The 19,203-nt window shown below is 50.3% G+C and overlaps 1 protein-coding gene across 5 annotated transcripts in view; it reads right to left on the reverse strand.

Annotated features, from left to right (window-relative positions):
- DGLUCY (D-glutamate cyclase) overlaps nucleotides 1-19,203 on the reverse strand; it is a 75,489-nt gene that overhangs the window by 22,558 nt on the left and 33,728 nt on the right. For all 5 annotated transcript variants that reach the window (XM_047737590.1, XM_047737587.1, XM_047737589.1 and 2 more), the window contains 6 exons: nucleotides 17,255-17,408; nucleotides 15,317-15,515; nucleotides 12,041-12,188; nucleotides 10,794-10,916; nucleotides 6,619-6,822; nucleotides 2,242-2,502 (listed from right to left, as the gene is read on the reverse strand). In XM_047737590.1, coding sequence (XP_047593546.1) covers nucleotides 2,242-2,502; nucleotides 6,619-6,822; nucleotides 10,794-10,916; nucleotides 12,041-12,188; nucleotides 15,317-15,515; nucleotides 17,255-17,408 — 1,089 coding nt within the window. The remainder of the gene's footprint in view (nucleotides 1-2,241; nucleotides 2,503-6,618; nucleotides 6,823-10,793; nucleotides 10,917-12,040; nucleotides 12,189-15,316; nucleotides 15,516-17,254; nucleotides 17,409-19,203) is intronic.

The raw sequence follows: 19,203 nt of genomic DNA on the forward strand, positions 1-19,203 counted from the left end.
GTTCCTTACCAACCTCCCTGGCTGGCTCCCTCTCTCCTCCTTGACCTTTCAATGTGGAGCGTCCCAGGGTATAATCCTGGGACCTTCTCTCTGTCTCTTTTTCTCTGGGTGATCTCACTCTGTGTCTGGACTTAAAAGGCCATCAATATGCCATCAACATGCCAACTGGTCTCCAATTTATCTTTCCAGCCCAGACGGCTCTCCTGAACTTGACTTGTAGATCTGTCTACTTGATGTCTCCACTGATGTGGGTCCCCTGCCGCTGCACCCTCTCCATCACCCTCCCTGAACTGTGGAGGCCTCCTCTTCTCCCATCTCACCCCTGCATCCAATTCACCCAGAATCATGACCCTACGTTCAAAATAGAGACAGAGCTGTCTACTTCTCGAGACCTCCACCCACACCATTCGTCTGTTTGGGGTTCTCTGAAACCAGAGTCTGACCCAAAGACTTGGGTGCAGGCGGTTTATTTGGAAGATGATCCCAGGAGGCAGGTGATGGGCAGAAAGTGAGGGTGGGAAGGAGGAAAACCCAACAGGAGGGAATGGGCACATTCGAGATCACTGCTCTAGGTAATGGGGTCCCAGTTCCACGGGGACCTGCCTGTCTCTGAGAGACAAGAGGCAGGGATCCCTCCTGGTTGAGGGGTTCCCAGAAGCATCAGTCCCCTTACTAGTGGACTGAGTGGGTTTGCACAGCTTTGAAGAAAACCGAAAACACCAGCTTGCCATGGGGTCTGGTCAGATCCGTGTGGTGCCCCATGTGGTCATTCCAGCGGTGGCTGAAGTTACTGGGGACCAAAGAGACGGGCACCCCAAGCCACTCCATCTCCCCCTTGCAGGGACCTGTCCAGTTTCTACCCTTGTCCCTACAACTACCTGGGTGATTCTTTAAAGCTGAAGCCAGAATGTGGCCCTCCTCTGCTCGGTGTCCTTCTAGGGCTCCCCTCCCACCTGGAATAAAAGCCCAGTTGCTCCCATGTCCCTTGAGGCCCTTCCAGGCTGCCCCCATGACTCTTCTGTCCTCCCTTCTGGCTTCTCTTGTCCTCATGTGTACCAGGCCACTCAGCTGGCCGGTAGCTCTTTCTTAAACCTACCAGGACTCCCAGACTGCCTGGCTTCTGCTTTGGCCATGGTAACAGCACAGGGCCTCTTCCTTCAGCAACTTCATCAGTCTTGGCTCTGCTGTCATGGGGCCTTCCCTGACCATCCTGTTTAGAACAGCAGCCTACCACCTGGGCTGTCAGTCCCCATGCCCTTATCCTGGTCTGCTCCCCCACCCCCAGCATTACACCTGCTTACGGACCACACACTTCCCTTTATCCCCATGTGGTTTGCCGCCTGCCATGCTCCCCTGGGATGCGCTTGCCCATGAGGGCAGGACGGTGTCAGTCTTAGCCATCGATGGCTCTCAACATTCCATGACAGTGCCTGGCAGAGAGTAGGTGTTCCGTACATATTTGTTGTGTGACATGGCTTCTGTGTGCTCAGATACAGCCTTTGGGAAGCTTCCAATGTCACGGTGCTATAGGGCATGCCTTACTGGGGTTGAAAGCCCATTGAGAGGTTAAGATGGAAAAATGTGTTTCTAAAGAACGCATTTTCTGGACACTGAGACAGGCAGTGGGAAGTAGGTTAGTACCAGGCTCTCCACTGATGCCCCAACAACCCTGTTAGAAAGAGGAGAGCTGAAGAGCGTCCTCTCACAGTGCACCCCAGACCGATCCTCACCCGGGACCGGAGCATCACGGCCTCATGCCAGTGACCCCTGCAGTCATGCACCTGTGTGCTCCAGGAACCTGGGCAGCTGCCCAGCTGGCCCAGCGGGGGCGCAGAGGGGGGCACTACCATCTCTGTTCTTGACTCCTCCTACCTGGGGGGGCCTGGGCTGGCCTGGGTTGCTGAGTTCCCTGCAGGTCACACAGGGAAGGGAGCAGGTGCACAGTGGGATCCAGGGCTCCAAAGCCTGGAGGACCCAGGTTCAAACTCGAGCTCACCATTCCCACCCGGGGAACTCACCTGCCCCTCTCCGAGACTCAGCGTCTTCATCCGTAAAATGGGGCTAATGCTGCTGATTCCAGAGAGGTTTCAAAAAGGAAGGAAAACGCCCCCTGTCCGGTGCATGGCCCTGAGCTGGGTGCCTGGCAGGAATTGCACACACAATGGTCCCCTCTACCTCCCACATCCTCTGCCCCCAAAGGCCCATTTGGGGGAAACGGACTGTCCTCCTTTCACTCCTTACCTTGCTCAACAGCCTCTTCCATAAGCTTCTCGAACAAACTCAAGGCTCTTAGGTCAACGATCATGGAGACCCCCTTCCCCAAGGCCTGCAGGAAGGCGGCGAGGGCCACGGCTCCCGGTGGCCCGTCCGTCTCTTCTGGGGGCTGGTGGTTGAAGTGTGTGGGGAAGCCAGTGGTGACGAGCACAGAGCGGGCATGGGACAGTGACAGGGAGGCTCGCAGCAGCTCATCTCTTCCAAGCAGGTGTCTGATCCCCCGCTGGCCTAAAATTTGTTAAAGATTCATTTATTCACTTTAGAGAAAGGGGGAGGACAGAGGGAGAGAGAGAGAAGCAGACTCCACACTAAGTGGGGAGCCCAGCTCGGGGCTCGATCTCACGATCCTGAGATCACGACCTGAGCTGAAACCAAGAGTCGGTGACCCAGCTGACTGAGCCACCCAGATGCTCGTTATTTTCATTTTAAAAGTCTTACAATAACATCATGTGTTTTAAGTGGAAACTTACATGTAAGGAACAGTTTGGTTTTTAATTTACTCTTGTTTCTGGAGAGGATTTGAGGGGATGCTCTAACGTCCTCCAGTGGCTGCTAACCTGGTCCCAGCTGGGCAGCACAGCCCCCCAGGGCCCATTATGTATCATTGTGGCCCTGTCCATACACAGGTCACCTCAGAGCATATCTGTATCCGGTGACGGCAGGATGTGACTCAGAATTTCCCCCTGGCTGTGGCTGAGTTGACAGGTAGACCGAAGGATGTGGCCAGAGGGTGTCAGCTTCCCCTTGAAGTGCCAGGAGAACACGAAAGGACACAGAGTTGGGGTTCCTGTTGTAAAGAGACAGTTCCAGACTTGGAATCTAGAAACTTAACATTCAAGCCCAAAGTAGCATTGTGACCTTGACCTCGTCCCTGGATTGCTCTGGGTCTCCATTTTCCTACATGGAGCATGGGTGGGGTGGGGGTGGGGGTTCCAGGTGGAGGGAGGCTGCAGGAAAGGGCTCTCTGCATGCCTGCTGTGGGAGTGGAGACAGGAGCCTCTGTCTGGAGGGTCATTAGTACTAAGATTTGTATGTTCCACTCAGGTTCGTACTTTCCAGCCATTCGCATCCAGGAATTTATCCTGATAAAGTGATCGCAGGGAGGTCCACACACGTGGTCATTGCAGCCTTGACTATGGTGTCAAATGATGGATGTTAATAAAAATGGTGGGATGCTTGCAAAATGGAATTCTATGCAAACATTAAAAAGGATGTTGTAGAAGATTAATGACATGGGAGGATGTTCACAATATATTAAAAAAGGAAATATAGGGGCACCTGGGTGGCTCAGTGGGTTAAGCCGCTGCCTTCGGCTCAGGTCATGATCTCAGAGTCCTGGGATCGAGCCCCGCATCGGGCTCTCTGCTCAGCAGGGAGCCTGCTTCCTCCTCTCTCTCTGCCTGCCTCTCTGCCTGCTTGTGATCTCTCTGTCAAATAAATAAATAAAATCTTTAAAAAAAAAAAAAAGGAAATATATATTCTTTTTTCAGCCTTACAGACTTAGGACTGAAGAAAAAGACTTTAGGGGCAAATATTGAACTGTGAGTGAATTGTGAGGGGATTCTGCTTATTTTCACAGCCTCTTTACGTTAATATATTTTCTGATATTTCTACAACCAACGTGAATGGCTGTCAGTGGAAGGGGAGAAGTATAACACTGTACAAGAAAAAAATCAGAATGTAACCTATTTCATAGGATGGGATAAGCCTCAAAAGAGAGAGGAGGAGGAGAGAGAGAACTTTGTCAAATTTAGGACAGTCAATGATTTTATCACTTGTGATGGTTTTAGCATGAGGGCTGACATCATCACTATGAACTCTGCGTTCCTTCTTGTTCTCAGGCACCTCAAATGCAAGCCAACATCCTCTCAAAAATGACTGAGCAGCTCTGTTATTAAGCCCAGTGAGCAATGCTCAGTATAATGCCATTAATCTTATTTTGTGCTTATTTACTACAGCAGGACCCAAAGCATCTCTTGTTCTTGAGGCTGGATGATGCTCCGTAATCTACGGTATTGGCGTTTCTGGGCCGTCGTAAATCTGCCCTTCCCTCGCTCATGCTGCAAACCTAGACCCCGTCTGCATAAGCCCCCAAGGGGGGGTTTTGCGGATGACCTCCCGGGTCATTTTAATTCAGCTGGGATGCCCCGGGTCTGCCATAAATTTACTTCCCACTTACTTTTTCATCTGAGCTAATGGCAGAGTTAATAATTCTTCTTCCCCCACAACCCTTGTGCTGGATGGAAGGGCTGTCAGCCTGGGTAAGAATGTTCGTGAGGGAGAAAGGATTGCAAAAATTTAGAAAAATATATCCACCCAGGAGCTCAGCTATGTAAGAGGCTCTGTACACCTAGCCATGAGCTTCCATCTCTATGGGTGCGTGTGTCCCAAAAGAGGAATCGGCGGGGTGGGGGGGGGTAGGCATAGATCCCGAATTTACTGGGGGTTTATATTCAAAAGAAACCAGACTCTCTGCCAAAAGAATGAATGAATGAACAACCTAACAGACAAACAAAACATCCAAAAGCTAGACTTTGTAGTTCTGAAGGAAGTTTTGCTACTGCAGACCTTTGGGTCTGCAGGGAAGGGAGAGAGCAGACATTTTTAAGGCCGTTCTGTATTGTTCAGTTCTGGCCATGATCTTCGTTCACAGAAAAATACACCCAGCTTGGTGGCACTGTGGCTCCGCCCAGGTGCTGTTCTCTGTCCCACTGTCACTGTGATCAGCTCTGTCTGGGTGCTGGGACTCTGGCCAGGAGGCTCCAGCTTTCCGGGCTGACCTCCCCACTCTGCTTCCCACAGGGACTGGCCTGGTGATAATACCATGCAAACCCAGATTCCAAGTTCTCTAGTACTTATTGGCCGTGGACCTTGGAGTCAGTGGGCGCGGATTCAACGTCTGCTCCCACCATGTACCAGGTCTGTGGGCTTGGGAAAGTTTCTTGACCCTGTATGCCTCCGTCTCCTCGTCTCTTAAAGGCAGTTAGTCATAGTGGTCTCATAGGATCCGCAGAAGAATTGAAGATGAAACTTCCTAAAGCTTTTAGCACATGCCTGGCCCATGGTAAAACTCAGTAGACGATAGCTGTCATTCTTATTTCCTATCACACCCCCCAAAAGGGAGGTCTAGGTGTTATTTCTCCTCTTATACTGATGAGAAACTGAGGCAGAGAGGGGCAGGGAAGGCTGCACCTTCATTCTCTCTGGAGCCTTTGCCAGCAAATGGATCGTTTCTGTGCCCACTAGCGCCCTCTGCTGGCCGGCTTGGATAAGACATGCGGCTCTTCCATGACCATGGGGTGGTCAACTTGCTGGTGGCCAACTTCCTCCTAACTGCAACCAGAAGACCCCTAGTGTATTCCATCTCTAGAAGCCAGCGGGGCGCAAGTCACAGAAGGGCTGTCCTTTGTCTGAGACGCAATGCACAATATTGATTGCAAAGTCTTGTGAAGCTGTTCACTGCAGGGTCCTGCCCCACCAGCATCCCCGGGAGAGCGGGGATCCAGCCCCCTGCCCCAACCTCTGCTGCCCAGCATAAAAAAATGTATTCCACATCCAACCCCAGGGCAATGGTGCAAAAGGAGATTGGGGACACAAGGCTGACTTCATTTAAACGGTGGCAGTTGATGACTTAAGAACCATACTATGCCCTTTTTCCTTACCATCCCAGTCCCAATGTAATTGCGATGGCAATGTGCCCGGCTAATAAGCTCGCCTTCCAAACTCTCTCTTATGTTTCGTGTTGAAAATTTGGGGGAAAAACATAAATAAAAATCCAAAAATTATTCACAATTGAACTACCCAGAGATCATCAACATCAGGATTTTGGTCCATTTACTTCTTTTGGGGATTCATATGTGCTCTAAGCATTTAGAAAAAGCACACCGTGGGAATGCACAGTAGAGACAAAGAGGGTTTAGGCAGCTGACCCTTGTGAATGAAGGCAGAGGGGAAAGAGGACTCAAGAAAATACTTTAATTATTCCCAAGGAACTTTTTAAAGAGTTTGGATTCTAAATACCTTGAAGCCTTGTTATAACATTGGTTTTTGAGGTTCGTGCTTTAGAATGACCTTACAGGTGGAAACTTAACTCTCATTGGATGCAGTCTCAATCTTCATAATTTAATGAAAAATGTTATAGTCGTTGCATGACATTAAGGCTATGCCTGCTTTCTTGATAAAATATCAATCTCTTCTCTTTGATAGTGTTAGCTAAATAAAGAGGAATATATTCTTCTCTTAAAAAAAAATTCACAGGGGGTTTGCATGTGGCCTTTTTCACTGACCCTTACACCAGTGATGAATTTCTCCAGGTCATTAAGGTGGGAATGCTTTGTTTCTTACCTGGGTCGATGGCAATTATAGCCTCTAGCTCTCTAATCTTCTGAACAGCTGAAGCCGATGCCATGCTGTAGTGCAAAGGATCTTGGGAAATGTGATGGACCTCTGGAATTCCCTCAGGGGTAAGACAACGGGCTGGAGCTTCTGTATCCTTCAGGTTGGTCATGACGGTGCAACCCGGTGCACTGGTGAAAGCCAGCGGGGTCTCTAAAACACACAAGAGGAGGGACTGAGTCTGCTCACGTCATCAAATTCAGTCCATTCTCATCTAGCCCACGGTTGATGGGCAAGATGGTGCCAGGCGTCAATGCTGTCAACAATGTTCCTCACACGGCTTGTTGTACCAAATCAGAAAAACCAGCTGATGACTAAATCAAGCCCCACTTAAACAGGTGCTTCCAGTGTTGAGGAAAGTGAAGATGAGCTGAGTGTGGGGAATGAGGGAGGTGCCACCACAGCTCTAGAAAGGGCTCTAGGAATCTCCATCAGCTGAATCCCAGGGGTGTCAGAAAGTACTTACTGAACACTTTCAGATGCATGAAGACACCTTTCTGGACTTTGCTAATAAAGAGCTCTCTCTGAACGTAGCATCTGCTTTTCCCACAGCACTTTTACCTTGCTTGCTAATTTCATTCTTTAAAAAACCCTCCCGTACTCAGTTCTGGGCAATGTGAAACACTCGAATGTCGTTATTAAGAACATGGTTTTCGTGGGCGCCTGGGTGGCTCAGTGGTTAAGCCTCTGCCTTCGGCTCGGGTCATGATCTCAGGGTCCTAGGATCGAGTCCCACATCGGGCTCTCTGCTCTGCAGGGAGCCTGCTTCCTCTTCTCTCTCTCTCTCTCTCTGCCTGCCTCTCTGCCCACTTGTGATCTCTCTCTGTCAAATAAATAAAATTAAAAAAAAAAAAGAACATGGTTTTCGTGTGCCAAACAGAGAGAGGAGACTTGATCTTCTCTAAGCCTGTTTCCTCAACTATAAAATAATGATAATGCTTCAGGTGTTTGTTGTCAGAGCTAAACTGGAAAACGCACATAGAAGTGTTTTTCGCAACGTGGTTCAGAGCCAGCCCTCGGTAAATGAAGGTTCGTGTTACTGTGTCTCCATGTCCTTTTGCCTGGCCCTTTACGGGCTTCATATTTACAATACTTAATTTGCACCACCTGCTTTCTTCAGTGTCGTTATTATCCTTGGGTACGTTAACTCCACGCAGCTGTGTGCTCCCAAAGATGAGGACCGTTGTTTACTGATCTCAGAACACCACATAGTACCTTGCACAGAAAAGGGGCTCCGTGTGAATTGGTGTGAATTGAGTAAGTAACAATGCCATGAATGTCACCGAAAACAGTAACTTTTTTTTTTCAAATTCAACAGAAAGCCAGGTGAACACTTCAGAAGGACAATCTACTGATAATTGCACGAAGCATTCTAACTTAATTTTTAGAGAGGCAAGAATTAAGGATTTTGATGAATGCGATCACTGATTTTCTGTGTTTTGGACAGCACCTAAAACGGGTCATTCTAATGCCAGGCACACGCCAGGTTAGTCAGCTTCAAGTGTGACACAGGCTTTTGCCCCATCAGCTGAGAGGTCTGTAATGTAGCAACTGATCTATCACCAAGAGAAGTTTATTTTCTTTATTTCTAATTTTAAAAAAGGTTTTATTGGGGCTGCCTGGGTGGCTCAGTGGGTTAAGCCTCTGCCCTCGGCTCAGGTCATGATCTCAGGGTCCTAGGATCGAGTCCCACATCAGGCTCTCTGCTAGGCAGGGAGCCTGCTTCCTCCTCTCTCTCTCTCTACTTGTGATCTCTCTCTCTGTCAAATAAATAAAATCTTAATAAATAAATAAGATTTTATTTATTTATTTGAGAGAGAGAGAGACAGAGACAGAGAGCATGAGCAGGGGGAGAGGGAGAAACAGAAACAGACTCTCCGCTGAGCAGGGAGCCTGATCCCAGGACGCTGAGATCATTACCTGAGCCAAAGGCAGACGCTTCACCAACTGAGACAGCCTGGCCCCCCACTAATAGAAGTTTAAATAATAGAAGTTTAGGGGTGCCTAGGTGGCTCAGTGGGTTAAAGCCTCTGCCTTCAGCTCGGGTCATGATCCGAGGGTCCAGGGATCAAGCCCTGCGTCGGGCTCTCTGCTCAGCGGGGAGCCTGTTTCCTCTTCTCCCTCTGCCTGCCTCTCTGCCTACTTGTGATCTCTGTTGGTCAAATAAATAAATAAAAATCTTAGGAAAAAATAATAGAAGTTTAAATATTATATAGAGGTTTGAACAAGATTTTTTTAAAAAGATTTATTTATTTTTAGAGAGAGAGAGAGCACTAGTGGGGGGAGAAGCAGAGGAAGAGGGGGAGAAAGAGAGAGAGAGAGAGAAGCAGACTCCCTACTGAGCTCAGAGCCCGATCTCACAACCCTGAGATTATGACCTGAGCACAAATCAGGAGTTGGATGCCCAACCAACTGAGCCACCCAGGCGTCCCAGCACGAATTTTATAAAACTATTCAGAGTTGTCCCTAAGCCAATGATGTCATTTGGCCTCAGTTACAAAGCAGTTGTGCTATTTCAAGCCAGAGCTAATGCCTGCAGTTCGCCGGGATGCCCGAGGCAGTGAGCGCTCTTCTGCAGCCCATCCCCCATGGCTGGTGCAGAAGATGTGTGACGCCATCGTGCTGGACCATATTTACCACCATGTGTGGGTGTGTGAACACACATGAGCACACGCACACTCGGAAATGACCACAAACTCCCTGGGAACGGCATCTTGTTTGGTGTAACACTGTGTTCCCAAGATCTGGGTCCTTGCCTGACCCATAGCAGGGGTCCAAACATTTAATGTTAAATAAACAAAGGAGTAGGGGGGCCTGGGTGGCTCAGTCAGTTAAGTGTCTGCCTTCAGCTCAGGTAATGATTCCAGGGTCCTAGGATCGAGTCCCGCCTCAGGCTTCCTGCTCAGTGGGGAGTCTGCTTCTCTCTCTCCCTCTGCCCCTCCCTCTGCTTGTGCGCTCTCTCTCTCTCTCTCTGTCAAATAAATAAAGTCTTTTAAAAAATAAACAAACGAATAGAATTCCATGCGTCTTGCATTTATGCCTCACTGCCATATTAGAAGTAATCTTCCTTTATCGTGAGGCCATTCTGATAGCTAAACTTATATGAATGCTTTAAAAAACAATAATAATAAAGTAACATTAAATTCTGTGATTTGTCGTGCAAGTGTGGCTGACCTGGCTAGAATTTTCTAGTGTCTACGAAATGGGCTGCCATAGTTATTCTTAATGTTTCTAGCATTTCCCTACCTTACAGCGAGCTAGTTAGGGCGCCCTCGTGTGTCTCTTTGTTGTAATATCACCCCATGTCTTTGAAAAAAACAAATGGACAGTATGGCTTTAAAATGCAGAGGTCCCCCCCCAACCTTATAAAGATACGTTCCAAGACCCCTGGTGGACAAGAAACAGTGCATAGCACTGAACCCTGTATAGATTATGTTTTATTCCTATCTGTACATCCCTAGGATGAATTTTAATTTGTACATTAGGCCCAGTAAGATATTAACAGCAATAATAACTAATAATAAATAGAACAATTAGAAAATATACTATAATAAAAGTGTTGTGAATGTGGTCTCCCTTTCTAAAAATACCTTGCTGTACTGTCCTCACCCTTCTTCTTGTGACAACGTGAGATGAAAACGTAACCACACGACTCGAGGAAGAGAGGGGAGCGCAGTAGGCATGCGTCATAACCTGAGGCCACTATGACCCTCCGATTCATCAGAAGGACGGTCATCTGCTTCTTGACTCAGCTGATTGCAGGTAACAAACCTCAGGAAGTGGAATTGTGGGGAAGGGGGGACCTGGCACCCTGCAAATACCACGTGAAATAGGATGTTTAGTGACGCTGTTTGCCTTCACTCTTCTTTTCAAAGCCCTACAAACCTTCAGAAGGTCTCAGAAAGTCAAGCTAAATATTGATCTTTCTGCAGGTGGAAATATATCTCATCAAAACGTACAAGCTGCTGGTGAGACCCAGCCCTGGGAGAGCTGTATGTTTTATGTTTTGTTTTGTGACTCAGTTTCCTAAGCCACTACACTGCAGCCCTGCGCTTCCAAGAGCTGGAGACCCAGCCGTTTCCATCCTGGGTCATAGTCACAGCCCCCTTCAAGCCCCGACATACTGCAGCTGCTGACGGCTTCAAGACTGGTCATCTGAGAAGGCCAGAACACTGGGACGTCCCCTGGCTGACACACCACAGGATCCCCGTAGTCAGGTTTGGAAAGATCTTTGATTCCCAGCCATTCTGCAAATGGAAAAAGAAAATGAATTCCTGCGGGTCCTGCCCTGGCAGTTCATATCCAGATTGAACACATCGAATAGTTTATGTTTCTTTCTCCCAGAGAAACTCTAATCATAGGATTGCCGTCGATGGTACCAGAGAAAAGAATTTGGGACCTTAAGGACCCAGGACGCTTGCTAAGTTCTAGTGCATTCTGAGCAGTACAGTTTCAGAACACGGATCTCAGACACCTGCTGTGATTGCTGGAGGAGCCCGGGGTGCACTGAGCCCGACACTCCGTGCAGATTGCTAACCCAAACCAGTATTTGTGAGCTGGCATTTATCTTGGCACAGGCTACCGGTCACATAACACAGACATAAGCTCTGTCGTTTGACTACCAACAACAGCGTCCCTACCCGTGGCCCGGCATCAGAAGGTTCACGAGGACAGCAAAGATGGATGTGTTGGGCCCAACCCAGCTCCACTAATGAGAAAACAAGTCAAGGATTCAGCAATACACTTTGCTTTGGATGGTCCTGAGATCTTTCTATGTGGGAGGTGTCCAGGGCTGACTGCATCATTGCAGAACGCAGGTTTTGTGTGATTCTGAAGTCCAGGTACACCGAGCTCTGTCATCCGAGACCCAATCCCAAGTTTTCATCAGGCTCTCTGAGAACCACAAAGAGGCCTAGACGCTGCCAAGCTGGGATTTTCTCCCTCGCTCTCAGACCGAGTTAATACACGGGGCATCAGTTCAAGTTAACAATTGGAACAGAGCCCTCCTCTGCCCAAATATGTTACTGAACAACAGCCTAAATTAGAGGTGGCTCAGAGCTCAAGTTCCAGGACCAATAGCTCAGCTGCCATCCTTTGCCACCGGCTCCTCCCACCCCAGGTTCACCTGAAGTTCACAGGAGACAGTGGGTGAGGCTGGCTCTTCTGGCCAGGGCGGCACTTTCAGACCTGAGGGGCCCCTGTAAACCCAGCCCTCCTGCTGTTGCGGGAGTTCCGCCTTGTCCAGGACCCCCAGGAACTCTGGGGAGGAGAAGGACAAGCCAGGGGAGTTCAGGAACATAGCAAGTTCCCGTCTTCTCAGGATGAAGTTCATGGGTGGCTGTCAGAATCATGAAGGACAGTGGACACTCACCTGGGTCGCCGATATGAATGGGTTGTCCCTTATTTCCCATGGAGCCGCCGGCCTGCACCAGCCTTTCCAGCTTGTCCTTGGGGATGGGCCTCATTGTGACCACCAGGGGGCAGCAAAAGCCAGCCATGGAGGCACAAGGCACGGTTGTCTGAAAAGAAATGGAGGAAAAGGGCAACTTGGCTCGAATGGGGACTAACACAACACAATAATTTTTTTTTTTTTTTTGCTTAAAAAAAAAAAAGAAATCAAGGAAAAGATGTTGAAAAACAGAACTGGCCCAGATGGAAACCCTGAGCACCGAGTTCAGGGCCGTTGAATGAAAGAGGGGGTCCAAGTAGCTAGTATAAAAATAGAGCTTCTACTTTCATGTGACACAGAAATGAGAAAGGCTGCTGGTAGTGATTGGTTTAAAACAGAGAACCTTCACTTTGTCTGTGCTGTGGACCCTTCTGGTAGTGTGGTGCAGCTAGGGACCCCCCGCTCCGAGTAAAGGTTGATTGCATAAGAGGAAATGCATAGGTTTACAAAGGAAACCAGTTATATTACAAATGTGCTTAACAAATTATGAAGAGGTGTGATAGAGAGATACGCATGCTTCATTAACAGCTTAAGGAACGAGCTGGCAGATGTACCGATATGAATATGAAGTAGTGACCAGCATATAGGATATTTCTGAGCTCTCAGGAAGAACTGCTGTGGGACACGAAAATATCTGGGCATCTGGGCATAAGGGGTCCTTTGGGAAGCCAGGGTCACGGGATCTGCTGATGCAACAGTGGCTTGTTGCCTGCGTTTGGAATGTAAGGAAATGCTCAATCTCCGTGTGAGGCTATGACTAGCAAAATGTAATTTTTTGCATCTAATTCCATGGGCTTCTGAATTTTCTCCACGGACTTCAGGAGGCCCGTGGACCACAGGTGAAGACCTCCAGGAGAGGCAGAGGCAGAGCAACCCAAGGGAGAAGGATCTCGCAGGAAGCTCTGGGGTCTGCTTTTCCTCCTGAGTCCACACAGGGGACTGCTGGTCTGTGCCCGGACCCCACCAAGCCCTGCCTCCCTCCTCCTGCCTTGGGATGACCTGCCTACCTTTCTCTGGTGGTGGTGTTTTCTCCTTTGAGTGGTTTCTGGTCACTGCAGTGGGGCTTACGAAAGATTTAGGACATGGCCAGGATGATGACTGGCTGGGACAGTCTTGGCTGCTGCCCAAAGGGCTTGCTGTTGGTGCTGAGGGGGGAAATAGGCCACCGGCAAACACACCACTTCGGTATACTATTATTCTGAATTCAAGCTACCTGAGAAAATGCCAGTGCAAGAAGAACACTCTGACACCCTTCCCCCTGCCCACTGAAAAGCAAGAAATAAATGTCCCACATGAAGGCGCCCGCCCTGCACCAGGAGGGTAGAAGGCATCCTTGTCTCCAGCAATGGGATATCCAAGCCGAGAGAGCTCTCTCAACAACCTTGGGACTTCCTGGCTGATTTACTACCCCAAGCCCAAACTTCTCCATCTTGTCAATCCTTCCCAAACCCACTATTTGTCTGAAAAACACAAAACTACCTGCTTTGGTCACTTCTTGGAGTCTCACCCCTTTGGGGCTCCTGCAGGTCTGACACTAAACTTGTTCTTCTCCTGTTGATCCATCTTAGGTCACTTTAAGTAATAGACCAGCCGAAGGACCTCGAAGGGAAGAAGGGGCAACTTTCCCTCCCCTGCAGCACGCTGGCTGTGTCTGCCCGGTTGGCGTGTGAATCACAGCACTTGGGAAGGGACGCAGGTCAGGGACTTTCACAGGGAACAGGCCGAGTTCCCCTCAGGGCCAACACCGAATCCAGGAGGGCTGATGGGCCTTTGTGGATAGAGCTCTGGGCCAGACGCGACCGTGCTGAACCAAAGCCCATGGCTAGGTACAAGGTCATGGGAAAAGGACGGCTCTGCTGAGCACGGACTAGGGGCAGTGACAAGCACTCTGTGCCAAGCATCCCTTCCTCGTGTTACACGCCCACCGGTGACATTTACAGATAGGAGCTGGGGTCCTGGGTTCCAGGCTGATTTGGGGAGGCAGGCAAGTCCTTGTCTCTCTCCGGGCTTTCAGCTCCTCATCTAAATGAAAGGCTGAGCGTGGGTGTCTGCTACACATGGCCATGTGTTTGGGGGGGGAGGACAGACTATGCCCAGGACCCCTGGCCCCACTCCCATAGCTGCACTTCTGCCCCCCGCCCTCCCCTGCCTGTGAAAACCGCTCAGGCACACACTTCACACATGAAAATTGCTTCTCAGGGCACCTGGGTGGCTCAGTTGCTTAAACATCCAACTCTTGGTTTTGGCTTAGGTTGTGATCCTGCGGTCACTGGATCGAGCCCCCGCGTCAGGCTCTGCACTCCGTGTGGAGTCTACTTCACATTCTCTCTCCCTCTCCTTCCCGCTCACTCTTTCTCTCTCACTCTCAAATAAATCAGTAAATAAAATCTTTAAAAAAAAAAGAGAATAAAATTGCTTCTCATCAGAGGCAGCTCAGGCCTCCCTGGCAGGAGCCCCCACCGGGCCAATTTTAGTCAGCGCCCGGGAGCCCAGGACAACATCTGTAGCCCGAGGTCTCCACAGAGACACCCACAGCCAACTGTCCCTCCAGCACGGTGGCCTCTCAGGCTTCACACAGATGTCCTGGGAGGGGTCAGTGGCCTGAGGGAATCTGGTTTTCTCTCCTTGACAACCAGGGGCTGGGATAGAAGCTCAGAACACACAGCAGGGGGGTGACCCCCAACAGCGCGAGGGTCTTGAGAGGCAACCACCAGGGGCCACCAGGGGCCACCATGGGCCGAGAAACCCAGCCCGGCTACCAGCGGGCTGGCCCAGGCTCTGCCACAAATCCTCGGGCCTTTCACGGGCCAGGCACGCTCTCCCCGATCCCGGCAAGGATTTTGGAGCTTAGGAGGATTTTTCAAAAAGCTACTGACATGCTCCGAGTTAAAGGAGCCAGACAAAACTCCAAAGGGGTTTGGCGTACACGGCAGGAATGACCCTGCTGTAAGGTCTCCACTCCTGGGCCCAAGGCCATACGGGGCGCTCACAGTGATCCCACGGCGGCAGGGGAGAGGCTGGACATCTCATTTCCCAGCTGAGGGGGCGAGCTCGGAGAGGCTGCACACCTAGGAAGTGGCTGAGCTGGGGCCACATCGGTCTCCTCCCTCCCATGTCAGCGTTCTCTCCCCGCCATGAGAAAACACAAGGTGACCCACCTGTTCAGGTCATCCTGCCCCTTGTCGATTGTGCCCTTACCTTGTAGGCCCCCGCGAGGCCGTGGCCTGGGGAGTCTCTTCTGGGGAGCCCCACCTTCTCCAGGGCTGCTTCCGGGGAGAAGCTGCAGTCCAAGCAGAAGGCCACCATGTCCTTCAGGAGCTCCCTGTGTCCCTCCAGCGAGGTCAGGCTGCCCGTGCAGGCACCGAACTCGTACTTGCGGAACTGGGGACGGCCCATCCTAGGGACACAAGGGAAGGCTCACAGTCCCCAGACTCAAGACGGCCCCTGACCGTGCATTGCTTAAACGGATGAGGGAGAACGAAGAGGATGTCTGGAACTGAAATTTCAGGCACCTTGCTGGCATCCTTCAAATCACGCCAGACTGGAAATCATTAAATCAGCATGCGTATAATGTACTCCCTGCTCCCACCCCATTATATTTCCTATAACCTCCGCCCAGGACCAACCACACCAGCAAGGAAGAAAAGATGGCGGCCTCTCTGCCACTGAGGCAGGGCCAGCAGACCAAAGGGACAAAGGACACATGTCTCAAGAAGTTTCCAGGGCTAGCAGTGGGTGAGGCCTTTCTCTTCCCTTAAAGAAACTTTTCCATAGAGTTGTTATAAGCCTATTTTTCATTCACTCCAAAATCATTTGCTGAGCCATTCCTTCATGCCAGGCACAAGCCAGGTGATGGGACCATAGTGATGGAGAGGACACCGGCCCAGCCCCTAAGAAGCTTGCCATCCTACATTGTCAGTAGAGAACACTTGCAACACAGAGCAGCGAGTGTTAACAGTCCAGGTAGAGGAGTGACTCAGAGAAGGGAGAAATCCGTTCTCTCCCACAAAGGCGGTGGTGACAGAGCTGGGTCCTGAAGGACGAATAGGAGTTCGCCAGTCGGACAAGGAGGAAAGCACATCCTAGGCAGAGGGAGCAGTATGGGAACAGCAGGAGGCCTCAAACATGTGACCCATCAGGGGATGGTCTGCTCTAGGAGTCCCTGAGATGACAGCAGAGGGGGTGCGAGGGAAAAACGTAAGGAGCTGACCTCGGGTCCAGGGACCCTCCCACCCCACAGTCTACAAAATGATAAAAGCAGAATGTTTTTGAGAAGCTTTCTCTCTGGGGAGAGAACTGGGGATGGCTGGAGTGTCAGGGGTGGGGAAGAACATGGAGCTGAGGCCAAGTCACTACAGGCCTTTTAAAGATTTTGTTAGAGAGAGAGAGTGAGAGTGAGCGAGCGCACACGTGTGAGAGCAGGGAGAGGGAGAGAGGGAGAAAAACAGACTCCCTGCAGAACGCAGGGCCTGACGTGGGCTCAATTTCACAACCCTGAGATCATGACCTGAGCTGAAATCAAGACTCAGATGCTCAACCCACTGAGTCCCCTCCCCCAGTCACCCCACACAGGTCTTGCCATCAAGCTAAGATGCAAGGCATGGGAAGGCACTGAAGATTTGAAGTGGGAAAGTCAGGCGACCAGATGTCGCATTGGGAAAAGTTGCTCTGGTGGGCAAGTAGAAGCCAGAGAAGATGGGAGCTTGAGCCGGGGCGGTAGGAGCACGGGGGGCTCCCTGCAATGCTACTGTGGAAGCAGTCTGCGGGGCCGTGAAGCTGAATGTTCTATTCCTGAGTCTGGGGGGACACACCGCACAGGGTCAGCAATGGCTGTCTCCAGGGATGGTCCCTACGAGTGTTTCTGTCTTCTTCCGCAGGCTGTGCCGACGGTTTCTGGCCCGGGTGATGAAGTGGGTGGGTGACAGCATCAGCATTTCCGCAGCCAGTGCGGGACTTTCTGGGTGGTCCCCAAGATTCTTCCCAGAGCAGGGGCAGAGGACGGGAATGGGGTAGGGATGGGAATGGAGGGGAGGACAGCTCGTTTCTGAGAGAGTCATGAGCAAGGCTCTGTGCTGGGCATGGAGGGTCCCTGTGGCTGGACACAGAGGTCCCTGTTGACACTCCCAAGCATTTTACCTGGGGTCTGGGACTGCGTTCGGGGCAGGCAGGGACCACGTGCCTGGCTCGCAGAGACCCAGCAGGGGCAGAGGGCCATCGTTGGCTTGGCAGAACTTTTCAAAGGCTGGAGCCAGGGACCGGTGCAGGACCACCACGCTGGCTGGTCGGAGCCCTGGGTTTGGGGTGAGAGAAGAGACACATGCCTCGTCAGTTGCTTCTTGGTGGAAACTTCGTTTGAACTCTTTCTTGTAGCCCAGCACAGAAAAATGCCCTTCGGTATACAGCTTGGTGAATTTTCAGGAAACGAACCTACCCAGGTCACCAGCACCTAGGTCAAGAAACAGAACATTGTCAACGTCCCAGTATCCCTCTGGGCCCCTCATGATCATCACCCCCCACTTCTAACACCACGGATTACTTTTGCCTGTTCTTCCCCTGATGGAATCCTACAGCGTGAGCCTTCTGGGTCTGGCTTCTGTCACTCAGCCATGATTTCGGGAGAGCCATCCTTTCTGCCGCCTTTGATGGTAGCTTGTTCAGCCTCGTTGCTGGGTGATACTGTCTCTGCCGCGACGTACTTACCCAGCCCTGTTGCAGATGGACATTTGAGTGGCTTCCAGTTTGGGGTTCTTATCAATGGTGCTCTCACGAGCATATTAATAGATGGAATTTGGGGCATGCCTGCGTGCATTTCTGTTTGGCATAGACCTGGGGTGGTAGGGTGTGTGCACGTCCAGCTTTAGGAGTTCAGCAAAGCAGTTTCCAAAATGATTGTGTGGGTTCTTGCTGGCTCCTTCTCTTCCCCAGTGCTTGGTGTTGCCCGTCTTTGCATTCTAGCCCCTTGGCAGGTGCACTCGGGGGTCACATTGCCCTGAGGCTGGAAACAGCGGGGAGCCCTCCCGCACATTTTATTAGCCATTTGGGTATCCTTTATGGGACAGTGTCTTCTGTCTGGGCAGATTCTTGGCTGGGCAGCTCCCAGGATCCTTGACTCTCCCTCCAAGCAGACGGGCTTGCTGCAGCCGTGGAGGAGGACCCCCTCACCTTGCGTGCCATGACTTCCTCTGGGGTAAACAGAACTGTGTTTGAATCCTGATTCTGCCTCCGAGCAGCAGTGTGAACTCCGTCTTGGTACTCCCACGGACAAGATGGCCGTAATGACACCCACCTCAAAGGGAACACAGTGAGTTCGTTCCTGTGCATCAATTACCCAACACACAGACGTACAGGAAGCACAAGTTGGAGTTACATTCATTCAGTGGAATGTGGTGTAGACATTTAAAATTATGGGACAGAAGGAATGTTTAATGATATGAAAAGATGTTGGTAGCATAGGGTTAAAAAGAAACAATACCAGATAACAAAACAGTATGTTCGGCATATTCTCCTCTTAATAAAATTGATGAGAGAAAGAACTAGAAGGAAATACATCTGCATGTTAATCTGGTGATCTCCAGTGACAAGACTGGGTGCTTTTTTATGTTCTCTTTTATGCTTTTCTCAATATTCTAAAATTTATGTAATAAATAGTATCTTTCTGTAACTAGAGAAAAAACAAACAAGAAAAAGTTATGTTTTTTTTAGAAATTATTTCCTTTAAAAAGACCATCCCAAAGAAAAACATAATTACGCTGTTTTGAAGAAATGAACTTGGTGACAATTCTAAATGCTCAGTTTGCTCTATCAACGTGTGGCCCTCTGTTTTCCACCATGAAACTGTCAGCTGGTACTTTCGGAGTGCTTACTACGTGCAGAGTCATTTATAGATATAGTCACTTGTATTTTATACACGAGGAGAACAAGCCTCGAAGGGATGAGTGACATCACACAGCTGGTGAGTGGCACAGCCAGAAGTTAAGCCTGAGATGGGGGGAACCCCTGAGTCCCTCTTGGGTCACCACATGGCTGCAGGCACGGTGCCTCCCGAGGATGGGTCCACCACCCCCTCTGGCACCTTCCTCCTTGGG

This window comes from Lutra lutra, chromosome 7 (assembly GCF_902655055.1).
Source record: "Lutra lutra chromosome 7, mLutLut1.2, whole genome shotgun sequence".
Taxonomy (NCBI): domain Eukaryota; kingdom Metazoa; phylum Chordata; class Mammalia; order Carnivora; family Mustelidae; genus Lutra; species Lutra lutra.